Source organism: Branchiostoma floridae, chromosome 6 (genome assembly GCF_000003815.2).
Source record: "Branchiostoma floridae strain S238N-H82 chromosome 6, Bfl_VNyyK, whole genome shotgun sequence".
NCBI classification, from domain to species: Eukaryota; Metazoa; Chordata; class Leptocardii; order Amphioxiformes; family Branchiostomatidae; genus Branchiostoma; species Branchiostoma floridae.
Window position 1 is genome coordinate 27,152,041 of NC_049984.1, and position 22,038 is coordinate 27,174,078.

General features: G+C 43.8%; 2 protein-coding genes and 1 long non-coding RNA gene across 3 annotated transcripts in view; 2 read left to right on the forward strand and 1 right to left on the reverse strand.

Annotated features, from left to right (window-relative positions):
- Window positions 1-2,895, forward strand: part of LOC118418266 — a 14,436-nt gene extending 11,541 nt beyond the window's left edge. The window contains exons 9-10 of the mRNA XM_035824112.1: window positions 2,496-2,577; window positions 2,805-2,895. Coding sequence (XP_035680005.1) covers window positions 2,496-2,577; window positions 2,805-2,895 — 173 coding nt within the window. The remainder of the gene's footprint in view (window positions 1-2,495; window positions 2,578-2,804) is intronic.
- Window positions 2,896-7,060: 4,165 nt separating this feature from the next.
- On the forward strand, window positions 7,061-8,623 carry LOC118418267. Its single transcript, XM_035824113.1, has one exon. The coding sequence runs from the start codon at window positions 7,061-7,063 to the stop codon at window positions 8,621-8,623; it is 1,563 nt and encodes a 520-aa protein (XP_035680006.1).
- Window positions 8,624-18,200: 9,577 nt separating this feature from the next.
- LOC118418439 lies at window positions 18,201-22,003 on the reverse strand. The gene is made up of 2 exons (XR_004831460.1): window positions 21,615-22,003; window positions 18,201-20,949 (listed from the first exon to the last, which is right to left on the reverse strand). It is a non-coding gene; the product is annotated as an uncharacterized LOC118418439 (long non-coding RNA).
- Window positions 22,004-22,038: the final 35 nt, after the last annotated feature.

Here is a 22,038-nt window from a genome sequence, read left to right on the forward strand (position 1 = left end):
ACTCTTAACGCACATGGCAACACCTTAAGCTATCATTAGTAACCCATAGGGGCACAGTTCAACCAGAATTTGCGTAGACAATTGTAAGTTTTTTCATCCAACTGACATGACTAACGTGAAATCCTTCTGATTGAAGTGCCCGTTTGGACGATACCCCAGTCCCCTTTAACAGGACGTGCGTCAAGCTAAGGCGTCATCCTACATGAGTGGACTGTGCCGTGTTTGCGTGCCAAGCAAGAAATCTAAGCTGTTGACGGCAAAGAAACTGGTAAACAGTCTCGAGGCATGCCTGGAAGATGGTAACTTTGATGCCGTGAATATCCCAACTCACGAGGAAACATTCACTTCTTACCTGGAAAAGCCCTAAAGGAAGAACGACCCAGGCAAGAAGATACACTGGACCAACCAGCTCGCTCAGAAGGAAGGCAGACCTCTGTGAACGTCATCAGAGATGCAGTTGGAGTAAGGGGGCCAGCAAGGAAAGTGACACAAAGAAAACTGTAACGTGTAAGGAATGTGGGCAACAATTTGATCCTTCCTATAGACTGAGATATAACTATACAAAGGAACATGAATCGCCAATAAAGAAAGCGTGTCGTTTCTGTAACAATGACTCAGTATCAGAGCTGCAAGGAAGAGACATGGAACAGTCTTCGAAGACAATGACGTAACAAATCCAGTATTACACAAATGTCGTCAGTGTTCAAAATCAAAATGGAACCTAGTAAGACACACAGCAATACATACAGACCACAGGGAGTGTCACACGTATCCAAACGGTGACTCAAACGGGATGGTAGTACACACAGGAGTACAATGCACCATCTGCAGGAAATATTCCCAAGGATGACCATTCCCTCAACAAGCATATGAATAAGCGCCATCGTCCAACAGAAGGAGGTCAATGATTCAGGAGAGGATATCATCATTCTCAACATAGAAAACATTACTTTCAACCATATATCACAACTTTTGACGTGACTTTAGGCTTGAAATACTTTTAAAAAATGTTCTTTTTGTGCTTGATTTGTAATAATCAAAAGGACGACAAAGTGATAGTATGACAAATGATTGTCAATATTTTTATTTTATTTTATTGATCTTGTAGGGTGGTCCCTTCAGTCTAGATGACTGATTTCAAAGGGAGCCCTGTATTTCCAAGGGAGCCCTGTCAATATTCGCTGAAAACTTTTTGTCACACTGTTAATTTCCAACCGATTTCCAAGATGTTGAATTGGGATTTCTGTATGTATCATTTTCACGTAAATGTTATGTTTGTTATATTCTAGTTCATCTAATACTGTTACGTTTTTACCTGCATCAAACTAATGTCTCCATTTTTGGATGTTACAAACTGGGCTACATTGTGAGATTTATGCAATGTTATGATTGAAGTGATAAAGAAAACATTTATTGCCAATGAAAGGCCAAGCAATCAGAAGCAGATTTCTTCACATACATTGATGCCACAATGAGGGTATTGTACTTGGCAGAATTTGTAGTAAAAGTAATACTCTCAGTGAAGTAATTTTCCAGAAACATGCATTTGCAGACTTAATGATACTTAACACCATATACAATGTACACTATTTGGCACTCCTCACCCCTTCTGAAGCTTTTGACTAGAAGTGGAACACCTGCATTAATCTGCAGGGAGGCATTGGGGAAAATACATCCCCAATGACAACACTCTTGCGCTACAGGTGGGTGAGATGAAGGGTTCCGACGGAAGGGTCAAACAAGAGCTTTCAGTCAGCACAAACAATCTGCAAAACCAACTAGATTGTCACAAACCTACAGCAGTCATGTTAAGTCCAGAGAGAGAACTGTGGCCAGGAAATGATTTTAAAGTTTGTGAGGTTGTTCTATTGGCGGCACGTATTAACAGCTCGTGCACGATGTCTTAACAGTTATGACTTGGGCCAGCAAGGAAGTTGTCCTGAACGGTGTGCGGTTGTCCAAATACAAGTGTCGACGCGGCAGCAACTCTCTTGAGGGTCTGCACTCACACCTGTACAACGCCGTACCGTCGCAGAGATGCGGAATTATGCCATTCCAAGTAAGTTTTTAATGATGAACACTACTTCTTCCATTGATAATCTATAATTACATGTTTTTTAGAGGTCACCCTTCTTTATTTATGTTTGAATGGTTTGTAACATTTATTACACGGTCATGTGTTCCAGGTCTATCTGATCAGCTTCGCTGTCCAATGGAACAGCCAAATGGACTCCCTTCGTGTTGCTGGAGGGCAGGGACACCAGACCACCTGTATTGACGCTAGGCAGGTGCAGCTCATGAACCAGCAGCAAGTACATCAAAACAAATAAAAAGTCGAAATAAGATTCATAGACATGATTTCAGATTTTGTTTTATCATCCTGGCCGGGCCCGTTTTTGAAATGTGAACTAAGCCTTATCGCAACCAAAAAAAGCTTGTAATTGACTTGACTTTTAGCCCACGTATTTTGATACAGACTGCTTGACTTCCGACAGATGTCCTGGATCGTGATGTTATCCTGAGGTACTACCAGCTTCGTGACGAGGATGAGAACGTCGCCACATCCATTCAGGTTTAGTAAGTAAATTGTGATTATTAAATTGAATATATTGTAGCCTTCTTAGTCTTAGAACGTCACATTGCCGCAAAGTGCCCCGGGCGGGCACTTTTGGGGAGCGAAATATACGACATGATTTATCGTCATTTAACAGACTTATGCCAACAGACTCAGCAAACAGACCTTTTCTGTTAACTTCACGAATTGATGTATACAGGCGAGATTTTTAATTTTTTCCTTCAAACAGCGCGTACCTGAACGGATTTACAGTAAACGGAGCCATGGACCTCCTGTTTATCTGGGGCCCTACTGGCGGTGACGCCAAGGTGTTTGTGTGATAAGTTGTTTGTTTTCATTGCATGTTGTAAAAAAAATGAAAACAGTTAAAACCTATTGTCTCTCTTGTCTAGTTTCCTTTTTTGTTCTTTTTTTTATATCCCAATCAAAAAGGGGAAAATAACTGCAAAGAAATGTTGTTTATGCTAAAACTCAACAAAAATGTCAAGATATTGTCGCATAAAAACGATTGTTTTTTCTACTTACTGCTGTACAATCTAAACAATGTTTTCTTTATTGATCCTTGAACTTGATCGATGTTGTACACCGTACATACGATGGACACGTTTGTCTGTATCCCACGTCCGATAACTCGGTAACCGTGCTCACCTGATGAGCACTGCTTATTAAAACACCAGATCCAACATGGTTGTTTCTGTTCTTTGGGGCAAGAGCGGAAGGCATGGTATGTGATGCCAAAAAGGTGTTGTTCCCAAAGGGAAGACAAGGAGAGAGATTGCCAAAGTTGGCAACACAGTCACCGTATCAATTGGGCAGCCTGAAGGACGATCGACCGTTTAAACCTGACAGAACCGTTTTTGAAAAAATTCTTTACAGATCAAACGGTAGAGCGTCACGAATTACGTACGAGAGTCCAACTGCTAGGGGAATCGTACAAAGATTACTTCACATCTCAAACCAGACACTGAAGAGGTATATGTGGGCCTTCGTGCCACATACTTAGTAACCTACAGACAGCCTTCGAGCAAGGCGTTGAGCTAATACTGATCGATGCAGGCCAGCAGCAAACACTCACTCTGCAGGTACCAGAGGACTGCCCACAGGATATCCAGCCACATGTGAAGGTGAAGTCACCTTGAAGAGTAAAGGGACTTTGTCATTGAATGTGTTTCAGTGGGAAATGATACAACTCCTGGCACTGATCAAAAACAATTTAACAACCTAGTATGTATTGTATGTTTGTGCAGGAAATCACAAAGTTCCAGTTACCCGCTGTGTCATCAGACTGGGGTGGTGACCTGTCAACCCGGATAGTGCCTGCGGCATTGACAGGGTTCGTCGTTCCTGACATCAAGGAAAGTCGACTGCAAGAGTTATCTGTTTGTAAGTGTCATCGAGGCGTACTCGCTGATCATCTGTCGACTAGTTTACTATGACCAAGCTTTTATTGAAGTAAGACAGTTTTTAACATGCTTCCTGACGTTGGAACGCGCAACCTACCAAGGTTATGCAGCTCTGAAGCAATGATTAGAGAGATATCACAACTTGGAATTCACAGTGGAGACTCATGACTGTATCTAAATTTAACCCGCTAGAAAGTATTTTCTACTCTGTGTCAGCTATTTGTTACTAAGGATTACTTTGACTATGTATCATGGAACAAATACAGCTCTGCGTTGTATTACAAGGACAGACTATCTAACATAAAAATGTACCGTACATACTTTTTGAACAACGCTCGTGAATGTCCTTATTAACATTGAATGATTCTTCAGGTGAAACTGCACAAACCATGAACGTTCATCTGCTATGGCACCTGGCCCACCAGACCAGACTGTATGGGTCATTATGGGCATTCTCCTGCTTCGGGTTCGAATCAATGAATGGGCAGATCAAGAGATTGCAATTGTTCACGGAACGAGCTTCGTTGTGCAAAAGGTATGGTAAACATACATATATTAACATACACTGTTAAATCTCAAATCAAATCTTAAATGTTACAACGGGATGCTGGTCACACATATTTTTCAATGCTACTATTTTGATGGAAATGAATGAATTAATCAGTGTTTCTTTTATGTGCCCAGTCAATGTTGCCTTATAAGACATGAAAACGATATGTTGGATGAAAGTGATTAATTATGAAAACATACATTTTGAAGCCGGAAGAGGCAAAATGCCAGTTCAGTGATTGCACCGTGGAAGCTACAGTCATCGTAGCAAGCGAAAGAGACCATGTGGCAGAAGTGTTCTATGATAGAAAGGTTCAACGTACAGCAGGAGAAAAACATAGCCGATACGTCAGGGGGCCGGAAAGGGAGAATTTAACCCTATTCAGACCGGGCTTTTTTGGTCATCCCTGGACCCGGGGGGGGGGGGGGGGGCTCTTGAGGCCCTCCACTTCTAAGTCCTATAACTCTTGAACGACGTGTCGTGTGGCCACCCAAATTTTAGGAAATGATGTAGACATAATATCTGACAAGTATAAGACGTTTGATGTTACGATGACGTCATATGACGTAATTATGACGTCATCAATTTGATTTTATTGGCCGGACCCATGAAAAAGGGGTTTTCTCAGCAAACTTCAAGTTTGCTCCAAAAATGTAACAGCAAGTGCAGATGATAGAATGATAATGTTTGTAACGACTTGTGCCGCCAATAGTAATATCAATCGCGTCATGCACATCTAAGATAGCGGTTGAGCTCCGCCATATTATATCCAACATTTTGAATTTTTTAAAATATTTTTTTTTTTGCAACAAATAATCACAAAAGGCAATGGAAATAGACGAAATACATGCATTTAGATGGTTTTTGATGAAAAAATACCAAAATTTAAGCGATAATTAGCTTGTTATTCTTGATCTGGCCATACGGTCCGCCATCTTGGATTTGGGACTGATGACGTCATAAAATTAGCATAATTTATGCATATATCATTATGAAAGATATGCTAAATAATATAAGACTTTATAAATGTAAGAAAATAGCAGTAATATAGCAAATAAATGTGAAATATACATTGTTAGAACCGAAAGTAGCGATTTTTGACAAAACTGCCTGTCAACAAACGGTTGCCATGGCAACACAAAAAAATGTGAAATTTGTCAAACTTCGCAAAATTGTTTCCAACAATATTTTAGGAAAACTCACCAAATTTGGTGGCTCTAGCGTAAGCCGTTCTGGCGTTATACGACATCAAAGTTTTCGACGTCATTCGGGCTCTCACACCACGGCAAGGCGGATGGACCGGGAGCCGATGTTAGGGCATCCCCGTGAGAGGAGATGGGGTAACTTACTTACTTTACTTTACTTTATCCTTCCCGCTTATGCCTGGGGGGGGGGCGTCGCGGGGAGATGTAAACATCTGTCTTGAGCCAGGTGTGTCGCCTCCTGGAGAGTCAGGCCATGTGCACGGACAGTCTCTGCCACTCCCTCTATCCACCTGCGGCGTGGTCTTCCTCTGGCCCTGACACCTGGGTGTCTGGTGGTGTAGGCTCTCAGCGCTGGCTGGGTGGTTGGCATTCTTGTCAGATGACCAAACCACTGAACTCTTTGCTTGGCTATGAACTGCAAGACAGGTTTGGTTCCAACCATCTCTCTGACCACTTCATTTCTCAACCTGTCCCTCCTCGTCTTACCGGCTGTTCTTCTCAGGACCCTCATCTCACAGCTTGTGAGTTTCCTCTCCTGTGCTTTGTTCAGGGTCCAGGTTTGACACTGATATGTGAGTGTTGGAACGAAGATGGTGTTGATGAGTCTGGCCTTGGTCTCCATGGGGATACTTGGGTGCCTTAGCAGAGGTGCTAGCTGATAGCTGACAGAGTTTGCTTTCTGTATTCTTGTCTCTATCTCTCTGTCTAGTTTCCCATCCTCTGTAAAGATGCTCCCCAGGTATTTGAACTCCGTGGCCTGTTTGAGGAGTTGACCATTCACTGTGATCTCTAGTTTCTCTGGGCAGCGGCCAACTGACATGGATTCTGTCTTTCCGATGCTGATCTTCATGTCGTGACGATCGCCTGCACTGTTGAGCTTGTCTGTGTGGTGCTGAAGTTCCTCCTTACTCTCGTTCAGGATGCCTTGGTCATCAGCAAAAAGCAGTTCGTTCAAGGCCTCAGGATCTGGGTTGGCTTCCTTTGTGATGTTATCCATGTACACTATAAACAGTAAGGGTGACAGTACACATCCTTGTCTCACTCCGGACCCTATCTGGAACCAGCTTGAAAGACCATTTGGGGTTTGTACTGCGCTCTTGCTGTTGTGATAAAGTGCTCTTATGTTCTCTAGAAGTTGGCCCTTTACACCATACTGTTCCAAAATCTGCCAGAGTCGGTTCCTGTTTACCCGGTCAAAAGCTTTTTCCTGGTCGACAAAGACGAGGCGGAGGTGCTTTTGGTACTCGCAGGCCTTCTCACAGAGTTGTCTGAGTGCAAATATTGCATCGGTGCAGCCTCTCCCTTTCCGGAAACCAAAATAGTTGTCATGGGAGACTTCAACGGAAGAGTGGGAAGGAGGAGAGACCCATGGACAGCATACCTCGGTCCCCATAGTGACAGAAGCACAGAGTGCAACTATAATGGACACCAACTCCTGAGCCTGTGTGCAGAGTATGACCTGGTCATCACCAACACACTCTTTCAACACCGTTCCAGCCACACCCAGACCTGGTACCGGTGGAGTGACATGACAGTCTCATCCCAGATAGACTTCATCCTCACCAGAGCATCCAGGAGAACCTCAGTCCAAGATGCACGGGCGATACCAAATGCCGGGTTGGACACAGACCACAGACCAGTGCTGATGTACATGAGAGGGAAGGGAAACGGGAGCCACAGACGAAAGCTGCCACACGAGCCACAAATCAACACACACAAACTCAGGAAGAACATGGACATTCAAGAAGAAATAAAACAGAGAGTTACAGAGAGACTAAAGCAAGAAGACACATGGGACAAGAGCGCAGAAGAAACATGGAGCATCTTCAAAAACACTCTTCTTGACTGCCTCATGAGCAAATGCGGGAAGAAGAAAAACGGAAGAGGTCAGAGAAAAGCCACCAAGTGGTGGAATGACGAAGTGAAAGAGGCTGTACGGGAGAAGAAGAGACTCTACAAAGTATGGGTGAAATCACAGACACAAGAAGACTATGTGAACTACAGACTAGCCAGAAGACAGAGTAAGAGAGAGGTGAAACATGCAAAGGACGCCTCATGGAAGACCTACGGACATGAACTGAGTGAGCTCTGCAAACGGTCACCACGAGAGTTCTACAGGAGTGTCAGAGCCATGCGACTCAGGGACGAACCTTACAACCCAACCCCGGTGATAAACGACCAGGATGGGAACCCTATATATGAGGAGGACAAGATCAAACTGCGTTGGGAACAATACTTCAGAGATCTCCTCAACCCGGTTGACGAGAACAGAAGTCACATCCAGTTCAACCCCAGCTACCCAGAGCACACAGAACCCAACACACTGGAGGAAGAAGTGCGGAGAGCAGTGAAGACCAGCCCAAAGAACAAAGCTGCAGGGGTCGACGGGATCCCTGTAGAAGTCATTACAGCATGTGGCAAGACTGGCATCAGGTGGCTCACTACTATCTTCCAGAAAGTATGGGCGGAACAGTGTGTGCCAGAGGACTGGAGGAAATCAGTTGTCATTCCCATATGGAAGAAGAAAGGGAACAAGAAAGAATGCAGCACATACCGAGGCATCTCCCTCATCAGTCACACGGGGAAAATATTCGCAAAAATACTGGAGCAAAGAACAAGAGCAATTGTTGACCCACTGCTCAGTGAAGCCCAGTTTGGTTTCCGGAAAGGGACGGATGGGGTAACGCCCGCTGAAAACAAAACGGTGTTCGAGAGCCTCATGTATGAGTTAAGACATCAAGCCAGTGAGGTCGCTGTCTATAGCGATTATTTCGAGGGACGGTTGGAGCCCATGCTCCGGGAGAACTTTGCAACATCACAGCTTCCTGGCTTCCAACAACGACTCAAGAAATGGACAAACAACAACTGTGAAGCCTCAACCACATCTTGAAGCTGGCAATCCACTGGCAGCCCCAGGCTCTGGGGAACTTGATCGACAAGCTCCGCGAAGTTGTACGCGGCCAGTGCATTGAGCTGGAAAGGAGTCTGGTGACTACCAGCTCTGCCCAGAGTTTCGCCAGTTCCGCGTGCATGATGTAGTGTGGATGCGCATGACAAACGAACAACGTGAGAAGCACCTTAGTCGCTTCATGCTGTACAAAGCACGTCCAGGGAGGACAACCTGGTGGCGAGCAGCAAGGCTGCGATGTCCTCCTGGTTGCAGCGGGCGCCTGAACAGGCAGGTGGTGGCATCCTCGAGGAGCAGCCAATCCCCGACTTGGAAGACAACATTCTCGGCGACCTTGAGTAAGATCATAGATGTCATAGTTGTAGATCCCCGTAGTGACAGTTTCTGTTCTTGTAGCTCCATTATGCATGTCTACTTATACGCAGTTCTGTAGCTAGCTGTATGACAAAGTAGTATGTTCGAACACTGTATCCTGTATTGTTGATAATGTTGAGTTTAGTTTAGTTTACACTGCCATGTCTTAGAGAACTGCGCCAATTCCATATCTTTGAGGACAAGAAGTCCTCATTCAGCCATAATCATTCTTGATACACAATCATCGCTTGTGCAGTGTACGAGACTCCCGTGGAGTTCTGACCTACATACGGTCTGTCATACTTGCTCAGGGAAAGAGGATCAGAGAAAATATAAACTTTATGTTGGACCAGAAAACTATAATATATATTGGTTATTTCATATTTATTTGCAGGAATCGATTTTAAACTATATGTCTATATTTCATTCTAAAGTCTATTTTCCTATTTTCTACCAGTTTCTGTAAGGGCATGGCGGGGCTATTCAATACTGTTTCAATTAAAATGCCGTACCTTCTTTTTTTTCCATAGTGGCGTTGGGTTAGAGGACGAGCTAATCCCCGACATTGACGAGAACATTGTAGTTGATCAGGATGTAGTAAATCAGGATGGGGGATGTAGAGAACTAGGTTGAAATGACCTGTGTGATGGTTCCAGGACCCTACAACTATGGTCCTTAGAGTGGTTAACATGGCTAGCGTGCTTCGAAACAAAGTTCATGCTAGACATATTGCCATCAAAACTCACTTCTAGTACTGGTCCATGAAGACCTGCGATGGTGACCCAGACCTGCTGCGGTCTCGTCTGGACAATATTGTCAAGCACTACCAGGTAAGGAGACTAGGGATGTTTCAACTTTACGTTCATGGAATTATAGTTCACTGAGTCTGTACATGTAGAAAAGAATAATTGGCACTCTTTGGTATTATGAACCTGTATATACTGTTTACTTTGCCCGTGTCCCGTCATGATCAGTGAAATATTAGCTCTCTACAGGTAAAGTGAATTGGTGATTTGAGATCCATTTCTATTATTCCCACCAACGGAATGCACATCATTTTTCAGGATGACTACAGAGACTGTTTTGTGGGGAATGTCCATCTTCCGGGGGCTGTTGACACAGAAGTGGCGTAAGTAGTGCATTTCTCTTGTCAACTCCATCATTATCATCATTGTGAACTTAACAATAGTATGCCTTAGCAACTTCATTTTCCACTTGCACTGGGTAACAAAATGACTTTGATCCCCGACAAAACTATATCTAAGTTTTCACAAAAGTCTGCCCCAAGAAAAATGATCTACGCATTAGATTATAAACATATGAGGAAATGAGCCAGCGTTACCACGCTACCGACGACAGCCAAGAAGGCTAGACGAAGGAAGTGAGGCACACTGGCATGCGACCCCCAAGGACTTCTACCGTCAGGTGACTTTCCAGGCGTGCGATCTACTGATTGGCGAGCTGTCACAGAGATTTGATCAGGACTTTCTCAAACCTGTTGTTTCCATGGAGAAGGTCCGCCTAGAGGCTGCCAATGGTAATGACTTCTCAGGCCACATGGATGAGGTCATGTCTTCCGTATTCGCGAAAGACTTGGATCAGCGCAAGCTTACTATCCACCTCTCCATGCTCCCAGACATCACCAAGAAGGTAATCAGCATCCGCACCATCTGCTCCGCCATGTCAGCTGGGTCTCACCGCACAACATTCTCAGAGACTCACAAACTGCTCCGGCTATACCTCACCATCCCCATTACATCCTCAACATCCGAGAGGGCGTTCTCGTCACTCAAGAGGCTCCACACCTACCTCCGGTCGTCCATGACGGAACAGAGGCTGAACAACTGCATGTTGTTACATGTGCACAAGGACATTGTAGACACTATGGACTTGAATGCCATCGTCACTGACTTTTTGTATCTCTGAACGAAGAGCGTATGCGCTACTTCGGAAAGTAACATGTTAACGGATACTAAAGTTATAGAATGCCAAAGTAAATTCCACAGTCAAAGATGTAAAGGACCAAAAATGACAGATGTATTGTTCGGTATACCATACTGAATGTTTTTAGTAATTTGTTCAGTCTTACTGATCACTTAGATGTCATACTGATGGCAACTTATTTTAGCGGAAGTTTTTTTAAATTTTTATATTCGTATCACTTTTTCAGAGGATGTTATCCGTATACTAAAGATACGGTCATTCCCATAAATATATCTACTTGCCAGGTACGTGCATGTTTGATATGTATGCATTGTAGTCTCCATTGCTTTTTAGTTCTTTTGCGTAGTATCATAGACTGACTGACATTTCAACCCCTTATCTTCGCATTTGCTGTTTGCCCTATGTAGATAACACTACCTGGGAGACCACAGATACAGATCCGAGTGGCTGATATTCAAAAGATTTGGCGAGTAAATTGCAAAATTTGTACTTATAATTTCTTCTAAAGAAAAAGTTCATTAATAAAACACAGAACAGATGATAAAAACAAAAATTAGTGCAAGGATTTATCTATACCATAATATACTGCCCTCTTCACAGGAGTTCTCGAGGATCATGGACATGCCCAAGGACCCAAGGCTCTATAACAACTATAAAGCAGCTGCCAGACAATGGGTCGTGAAGTTCCGAGATACTACATACCTCGAAGATTGTCCGCCATACATGCACTGGAAGACCCATACTTTTTCACTAATTCTTTTCTTAAACTTTACTGTCATCTTTTCACAAAAGGAAATAATAATAAAAAAGACTTCTAACAGACAGTCCTTTCCATGCACCAGGCATATGTTTCTGCCATGGGAGGAGCTCGACCACACCCAGTTGCTCCCCGCGCCAATAAGCCCTCAACTGGCTCAAGCAAAATCAAGATGGCTGGAGATCCTTGGCTACAAAGATGTAAATATATAAACGAATATTTTCTTTAGCTGTAGCAGTTGGAAAGCTGTCCACATCACATATTATAACAAAACAGTGTGAACAACATGGAAACAATCCAAACATGTGTCTTTTGGGGCACGATGTTGTCACACACAATGAAATAACAAATGAATACAGTTACTGTAGTACTGGCTATTGCTCAACTCAAATTAACTTACTGGCCTGACATGTCTTTTTTCTGCAGTACCATCAGATCATTCGAAACGCAAGGGAGTACAAGGTCGTCGCTCTACTGAGCAAACGCTGTTGGGCTCTGGTACTACAAGTGTTCCAACTGTGCTAGAGCAATTCAATTGCAACAAAGGACAGACAGGCAACAGTCCTGATGTTTCGACCTTTCAAAGGCCTGCTGGAAAAGGACATCTTCCAGTGGCTATCGAAGAAATGCCATAGTACCACAGGGAGCAGGGATGAACGTTAAGACATTGGTGGCGAGTCTTTCCTGTGACAGTGTTGAGCAGGTATGCATATTGTAATACATCTGTACAGGTCAGCAATGTACGTCATGGAATACGAAAACCGAGACCTATTTGCGGTGATCAATGAGCTGAGCAGAAAAAGGAAAACATGGGACCAAATACGGCACAAGAAAGAGCCACCTAGCAAGGTTTGTCCGATATAGTATACAATTACAAATGAGACCAGTCAGTCAGGAAGGAGTGGACTTCTCAAAACACCTGTACGTACCTGAAGTGGACATCACAACAGGCAAAATCCATCATGAACGTGAAGACCATAATCACATACTGAAGCGGATTGCAAAGCACACGAGAGACGCGGGTCATGACGCTATAAATGTTCGTAGGTTTGATGAGGCCATGTTACCAGACAAAACAGACCTCGGACATGCTGCTTTGGTCGGCCTGCGCAAGCAGTCTGTAAGTGATGCGGAGATCTTTGTCGAAGATCTTAAAGACAATTGTGTTTAAACATGTCTACAATCACCCTATCTGTAATGATTTACTGTATACATTCCAATTATATGCTCTTCTTATTCTTATGTATGTGAGGAACTGGCCTTGGGAGTCGCTCTCCAGCAGACATATATTACCTATTGATGCTTTTTCGCCCACAGTCCGACATGCCCAAGATAAGACGACAAATGGTGTCGGAAATCAAGCACAAGAAGTTGAGAAGTCCTCCGTAGAATACCATGCGATCAATTAATGGTAAAATTACTATTTTCTTTATTCTTAAATGTGTCAAAAGCATTCATAACACCAGCCTTAATCTTTTTTCCTTGTTTACATTGAAAACTACATGATAAACATGGCCTTGGGCTGCCACCCAAGTTTGTGTTCAGAAGAAAGGGCATGATTCTGCAAAATAAGCTAAATCATCCAGAGGGGGTGTCGACGCATTGGAGCCCTAAGGTATCGTACATGCTAGATACGATGAAGGCCACAGTCAAAACCTTGCCAAACTTGATGGCCCAGAACATGTCCAGCCAACGACAGTGGGCCATTAACATCCTCGACGACTATTCCGTCCATGTGACCGAGGAAATCAGGAAGGATCTATTGGTCCGGGGTTACATCCTTGTCTGCATGGGTGGCGGAGTAACAGGGGATGTACTAGTGAATGACACTCATATCCACCATCCCTTGAGAGTGGCCCACAGGAAGAGGGAATCTGCGCTCACCATACTTCAGCTCTCAGAAGATCCACTGAAGATACAATCCCCTACCAGATCTCCATGGCATTGAAGGAGAACTTCATCTCAAATGCCTTAAATGGAAGCGAGGACCTAACATTACTTTCACTGTGCTGCACACAGTATCTACATAAGAGCTTTTATTTACTTCCAGGTTCAGGTGAAGTGGGCAGGCAAGTGGCCAGGAAGGCAGCACGTGCATTATTCGGTTCCTCTTGAAGAAAACCCAGAGTAAACATCATTCCTACATCACTATAGGGAGGCAATTACTCTGAGTAAGGGGGTAACCCAAAAGGAAAGCGAGGTGATACAATACCTCCGAACGGCCATTTCCACTGCCCTAGAAGAAGGTAGCCATAAGGCTGACCAGTATACCACCAAGGCCAGCCTGACCATCCATTTTCCACGCAGAGATTTTTTACAAGGTACTTATATTCAATATTACTAATATATGTACTTTGTCTCACTTTTACTACAAAAAAGTCGATTTTCAAGATCTCCTGCTTATGTCATTCACAAGGAGCTTTGCCATCTTCTTCAAGGGCTTTTTTTTTTCATTCCAGTACTTTCGGCCCCTGAAGATTGTTGGGCGGCTGTTAAAGGGGTAAGGATATTCAATGTATTAGGTAGCATATAGTATTCCCCATTGGGAATTTGTTGCAATAAACACTCTTTGCTGCTCATATTAACCTTGTATCATATATAAGACACACATATTGCTACCTATCAAAACATTACTGAAGACGAGGCTATATCTCAGTGGGTGCAATCATACATTAAGTATTTTTGTATATCAGGGGAAAGCATTCCTAACCTTTATATACCTCTTTTGACAAATATCAAAGTGTAGTTTTGTACCTGAAGCCAAAAACCATTCCTTACCTTTATATACCTTTGTGCAAATACCAAAGTTTATTTTTCTAACTCAGGACAAAGAAGACAACAAATCAAGATCTGGACAATAGAACAGGGCAACTGACAGCAACACAACCCAACTCCGGTACAAGTTTCACCACGGCACACCTATTGTCAGAATGCGTCAGAGTCCCTGCGAAGAGTTGACTGTCAGCGTCTGGCCAATAGATGGCGACCACCAATGCCACGCCAGACCTGGGTCCATGCGTTTCTTGCGTTGTTCTGGTACGATGTAATAATAAAAAAAAACAATCTGTGGTTGAAAGTTGGAGAGGAAGGAATAAATGTTGATTTCGATTCTGATCTTTCTGTAGCGTGTATCAAAGCCGATGGGAGACTCAATGCAAGGGGCAGTAGACGACTACAGCAGGACCTGTGTCTATCTAAGTGCATCTGGACACAACACGGGTGCTCGAACCTTAAGCATGTTCCTCAGAGGTGCTGTAGAAAATGGACTCCCAAGCAGGATCCGCACGGATAGGGGCTCTGAGGACAACGAGGTTGGGCGATTAATGGTTCGTCTGAGAGGCGAAGGACACAACGCTCACATAAAAGAAACATCCGTCCATAATGAACGTTTATGGCGTACCATGCGAAACACGGCCACAGACGGACAATCTGGTGGAAAAGGGCGGCTGGGTGGGGGTTTAGTACTCTGATCCTGTGCGTTGGTACCCAGGGAAAGTTGGTCAAGTATTCAAAGTACATTCACCCTGATCCATCTGCGGGGCAGTACAAGAGACCTACCAAGAAATATATTGCAGTCGTTTTGAAACCATGTACATGTATTATCACAACAAACTTGGACGTGGTAACATGCAGTGATGGCAGGTATCCAATACCAACTTGATGAAAACTGTAGTGTGTTTGTGGAACTTCCGCTTTATGGAATATGTGATGAAAATACATCAATTCAGGACAAGAAAGATGATGAAGTTTTCATCGCAGATGGAACACTTGTTGAGAATCCTGTGAAATTTGAATTTAGCCAATATACATTCACGCTGCAACGTATAGTTCAGAAGACCTTATAGAAGATAGAAGACCTTATCCGGTCCCTGTCCAAAGCCACCGACACATTAGGTGTTCCCCTTTTGAAGCCGGAGATGACCGGGATATGGACACAACAGAAAAAACATGTATATGGACACAACAGAAAAAACATGTAAAGTGCATCCAGGACCCACCAGGTCTGGAACTGTGCACCCTTACAGGAAACATCAAAGAGCGCAGCTGCTGCGTAGGTGTGGCCAGTGACATTGGGTAGCCACATCTACCTGAAAGAAAACTTTTAGAAACGTTTTAGCTGAAACTGAAGAAAACTTGCAAGAATAAAGGAATAACATTTGACATGCTCTTGCTGTGCGTCTCAGTTATCTTGTATATCTAAATGACACCATTAGTGGCATTCCGCATAGATCACTTAGTACTAGTATTACTACTAGATTGACTTTTTTGTAGGTGACTTTCCGGCCAGAACCTAACCTCTGCTTGGAGAGTACTTCCTATCATGAAACGAAACTCCCCTTGACTGTTACGTATTGTATGAAGGACAACGCCTCTTAGTTTCGCGATCTGGCCATCCGAGACAGTTACGCTCATGCAAGCAACTGAACCATGGTAAGACTTGTCAAGTTCCTTTTCTTGCAGTGTCTGTTGTTTAGTGTGCTTTGTGTCCAAACTATCTATTCTGGGGTCCCTCGTTAGCTAGGTTTTGAAATACATTGATGCATTGATTGCGTTCCATACATTTGTGTCCTTGAACTTGATCTATGTTGTGCACCGTACGAGTTGAGAATAAATGGAATGTGAACTTGAAATCATTCTCAGCCACGCGCTATCGCGACGCTGCACGACAGAGCTCAAAATGGCGAGGGCGCACTAACCAGTGGACGATGATCTGTTTGGCAAGGCCGTTACGGACGCAAAAAAAATATTCGGGGCTGCTTCAGTGGAAAACACTCCAAGTGCAAGCTAGTGTAGGTCACCTGCAGGGCGAGGCCGAACGACACAAGCTATAAGCCACGCTACTTGCCCTTGAGGCAAAGCCTGTGCATGACACCAGGTGATAGAGAAGAGTTGATGACATCTATAGAGTATAAACTATCTTATGAAATGGTCAAATGACAGAGAAACCTGCGCTCAACTAACATGTGAATCCCACCACGTGCGCATACACAAGTCGCTGCCAAATTCAATAACTCACAAGCATACACTACATGGGTTCAAGGACATAGAATCGCTATCACAGCAGGAGTTTGACCCATCACAGCCCAGACCAAGTCTTGGATGACTCCGTAAATTCTACTGAAAATGCAGACACATCAGCTGTAAAAGACATACCTCCCCAAAAAAGGTCCACTGAATTCACTGAAAAAAAAGAGGTTCAATGCCAATCGCATCACAATCTGAGAACAAAAAATCTCACAAGAGTTCAGACGGAAAAGCTGTAAACTTTTCAATTCGAAGTGTCTGAAGAAGAAAATTATCAAACCCAACATGTCTTCAAACACTCAAGTGAGTCAAAGTCAAAAGATCAATGTCAACCCTGCAGAAAAAGAAAACATCACTTTCAGTTCCCTCCACTTCATCATCAGGCCATGACAGACACTGGACAGACACCTGCTCAGATTCTGATCATGATGAGGAGGTCGTAGTTGTACCTGAAATTCAACCTCACAAGCTGCACCCTGAACTGGCTAAGTTAGACCGACAAATCTGACAAAGGTACAAATGTAAGCTGACATATGAACAGCGTCCTAAGGCACTTCAAGTGTTTGTATCTGAATACAAACGCAAAACTATTGTCAGATATATGCCACCCTCGTTAGATGCATTCATTAACTTCATGGCCAGTGGTCAAGTGAACCCTTACTAGAACACCTGAAGGAGCAATGCATTGGTTTGTCTTGTCTACCGTGAGTTAGCCGACACTGGGAAACCTGATTTCCCCTTCGAAAACTGGAAGTACAAAGGAAAGAACCAACAACAACGCCTTCAGGAAAAAAAATGACAGGCAAATTCCTAGAGGCCAGCTAGAGGCATTTGCAGATGCTCACTATCAGGAAATTATGAACTTCCTACAAGTGGGCATGTAGGTCAACTTAAATGTACAGCTTGGTTTCTTGCAAATTCATTACCAACTTTGGGCACAACAGGCCTACAGACTTGTACAGAATATTAATAGCTATATAAAAAGGTAGAGTTGAACATAACTGTTATATATTAACATATTTTGTAGAACTCTGCGAACCCTGCGGTTGTCGTGACATGGGATCAGAGGCTGCCGACGTTTTCGGGAAAGGACCCTTTCGAAGAGTGGTTGGAGGACGTCGACCGTACACTCAATTCGTGGAGCACGCCATCAAGCCAGAGGGCTAACTTGATTTTGCGTCACTTACAGGGGGATGCAAAACAAGAGGTGGCCTGCCTCACAACGAGAAAGAAAACGGACGTGAATGCCCTCCTCTCCGAGGCATATCGCGACCCCGCGGCCGTCACCGTCTCGCGTCTACCCTGACTGTGGTCAGTGGCCGGCCGTGAAAGTTAAGGTTGAGATGAGCCTACATATCACATCCAGCGCCCGATGGGTGAGGCGTTCAGAGTGCCAGATTTGCCGCCCCAACCTTGGCCCTTACCTGTACTTAACTAGTACTACTAGTACTTCAGAATTATAGAACAAAACATTGCAAATTGATGATTCATCGATACAGCCAATTGTTTACTTCTAAATTACATTAAAAATTCTCGTCAGTTCCTACTGTTCAAGTGCGACCTCAATCGACACATAAATCAGCAGTTCAGAATCCAAGAGAATGTAGCAAAACTAACAGGAAGGGTTACTGCAAAATTACCCTTTGCACCTGTCGGCAATTCAGTTACCAGCAAGGTGCAGCAGAAACTATTAAAAAGTATACATACAATTGTATGTGTGAAAACTTACTTATTCATCTCCTGGTGCTAGGAGTTGATCTGGGTTGTACTGCTGTTCCCATTGTAGCAAGGATAACTTTAGGCCCCAACCCCTTAGTGAATCGCCCCTGGGTGGAGCTTCTCCTGTCTTCAACGGAACTCCCCTTTGATCGTTACGTAAAGTTCCTTCTTTCATGACGTCACAATAAAAATGAGTCACCATGTCTCCGCCCCCAAGTCTAACTGTTGACCAATCTCAGACTTTCTGTTTGGCTACTTCTAAATTAGTATGCAAAACCTCGTATCTAATTGACCGCGTTTTTCTAATGGTCGCTCTCTTGGAACTTCTCTTCTTCGGCGCCCTCTTGGTTCATCCCATCTCTTCTTGAAGATCCCTTGGCTCTGAGACCAGCGTCTTCGGCTCCGGGTAGGCCGCTCGCCTTCGGACGGGCGGCCCGACCGCGTCTCCTTGACGGCGACACTTTGGCTCATCCTTAGTTTTCAAAATAACCTAAATGTTTCGCGGACAGATTTTCCTACTGCATCCAAGCAACTGATTTCCTGGTAAGATTTGATGGTTCCTATATTCTGACGAGCGCTGTTGTGTTCCAAATTCGCCTCTTTTTGGGAGGGTCCCTGATAGTGTAAGTTAGGTTTGACATGCGAATGGAGTTGTATTTGATGCATTGATATCTCATTGTATGCCTTGTACCTGTGCCTTGATCTTGAACAATGTTGTGAGCCGTACAAAGTCCGAATAAAAGGAATGTAAACTTGACACCTCATCTTGTTTGAGCCTTGGTTTATGGTGAGAGTTGAGAGAAATAGAGTAAACCAAATCCTAACCACTAGTTTAGACCTGAGGTCGTCCCATTCAAAGAGCGGGCTAGTGCGTAAAAGATCCTAACGCCGACCTTGACCTAAGACCTCTAAGTCTATTTGCCACACCATGGAATAATTGGAGTAAGCAGGTCCCTAGCAAGCTAGGCCCGCTTGATGTAATGATAGCTGACTAACAATATATTTCCTTACTTTTGCCTACCTTAACTGACCACTACCCCGGACTGTGGGCGAGGGTGTCATCTCAAGTGACCGATTAGCGATATCTTCCCCCGTGATAAGTAAACACGCAGATGGCTAGAGCTCGGCCGACGGACGTCTTCTAAAACGATTCTTTGGCAGATAAAGACTGCTTGGTTTGAGAACCAGCGTAGGGAAAGCCTGTTTATTTGAACTTCACTGGTACCATCCCCAGGCCTTGGCTCTAGTCAGATGCTCTGTAGTAATAGAAATAATGATTAGTTATGGTACGTTATCAGATCGTTGACTGCACAAACCCGAGGGTAGTAAGTTGACATGTCAATCAAAGACAGAATGGGGTCATACGGAACAAATTCTCAAGACCTTTGTTAAACTTTGCCAATTCTTGAAGTGTTGTTTTGAATCTAGAAAAGATGCAAGTGTTAGAAGTACAATAATCACTGAATGTGTGCTATACCAAGTGTTATCTTTGGACAAGTAATGATACCGGTTGTAACCTTTAAGACTTTCTCCTACGGTCCCAATGAATGACAGGGAGGCTGATTCGCATTTGTTATTCAGATTTGGCCAAGGGGAGGATCCCAAAAATTGACAAAATAAAAGTTGAAACTTTGGGAACTTCGACAGTCAGGAAGTCGGGAAAGCCTGACTCCAGGACTACACCTAAACGACCGAGCAGAAGGGCGGGTTAGCAGAGACTTCGACCGGACACTTGGCTTCAGAGTAGTGCTGCCGCTATCTTTGTAAAATAGACGACTTTGATTGGAATAAAGACATTGGACATCATCCTTGCCATTGTCTTCTCTCGGTTTACGACAACCGGTGGCCGGCTCCGTCCTCAACCATCGTTTACATGAAGACCAAAAAGACGTTTGAAACTGACGTAATAAAGACTCTGTGACTTTTCCCTCGGACACGACAACCGGTGACCGGCCCCGTCCGTCATCACCGTTTACACATGAATGTATTCACTCATACTGTTCAAAGTTCCGGTGGATAGTACGCTGCATGTGTGGCTATCTTGGCTGGGAACACTTGTGGAAGCCTTGGCCAGTCACTGATAACAAATTGTACGGGTTTGTTCCCTACAAATACGATTTGAACATCCAACAAACCCATCTAACTAAGCTGAACCAGCCCCCACTGAGCCAGAGGCACAGTCCCCGAAGTCTGGGTTTCCAAGAGGCTGGACAGCTGTAACAATAGACCTGACTAACAACCCCAGAGTAAGTTGGATGTTCTGCCACAAGCTAAAATGAACATCGATGTCATCAGCGATATCTCACGATTTGATCCGCCACCAATGATAACGTTTCATTGTAGATAAATATTGTTTTGGGAACCTCCTTTTATGGTCAGATGTTGCAAGCTGTGTTGAGTTCATTTCTGATAGATATTGACTTTGTCGACCAGACTACGAAACTTCTCTATCGGGGTTGCACAGCTGTCGATGTGGTCTGCATTGATGTTTGCCTCATCTCAGGAGCTTCTGTACAGGAAATACAAATTAAGAACCAAGATTAGTTGTGTACTAGTAACAATCAATTTTTCTTTTGCCAGTTGACACGAAATCAATGTCTTAGGTCTAGCAATAGCTGGTATTTTTAGCCAGCAGAGAGAAGTGCAGACAGTTGATAAACAGTAGAAATAATTCATTTACGATCGATAAACATTCAATAGATAACCACGTACTCATGGTTATGACATGCATTAACACTTCACAATATAAAACACGACTGAGATGTTTGGTAAGTTAAACGAATCGCGAATACTGCAAAGTACACCAACCCAGACCACCAACACGTAAACAAGATAATCCATCACAGATGTCAGCCGCGGTCGGCCTCGCACTTTTAATTCTTGAGTAATAATTTTTGTCACGAATTGCGGTCGAACAGACTAACATCGTCGGCCGTCGGCATAGTACAAGACCCTGGCTAGCATTAGAACTAGAAGTACGGGACAAAACCTGAGGGTATGTATAAACTGACGTGTTGGTTCGGAGACACATTCCAAACGATGCCTTACACAACAAGGCGCGGGTAAAGGATCTATATTCCTTTGAATCCCTTATATATTCCTAACCAAGAATTCGTCAACATAGACTATTTGGCAGCGAAAATGTCATTTTAGTACTGGCAACGGACCACCCACCTCTCGCCACCGCCCTTCTTCTCCAACTAAAGCTGCGAGACTGTGCGACGGGAAATACTGTACATATCCATCCGCCGTCAAACTGGCCAGCTATACAGCAGCCAATAATTCGACGTGAACAGCTATTTCATTTTAAATCGATAGGCACATATTATACCAAAGCAGGAAATAATGCCAGAGGTCTAAAATCGACCTCTAATTCGATGGCTGCTTCCTTCTTGAGTGGAACTATTTTCTGGCGGCACTTGTGTACATCCTGTCTGAGGAGGGTATTCGGTGGCGTGGGGTAGCGAGGCTCACAAAGGGTTTGTCAAAACGGAGTGGTTATGGATAATACAGAAATGCTAACTGGTTTTGTTTCGTGACTTTAACAGTTGCCCCAAACAACGTAATCATAACACGGCGAATAATGAAGAATGAACAA

Coding starts and splice junctions, on each gene's coding strand:
- LOC118418267 (XM_035824113.1), top strand. CDS start 7,061: ATGGGAGACTTCAACGGAAGAGTGGGAAGGAGGAGAGACCCATGGACA.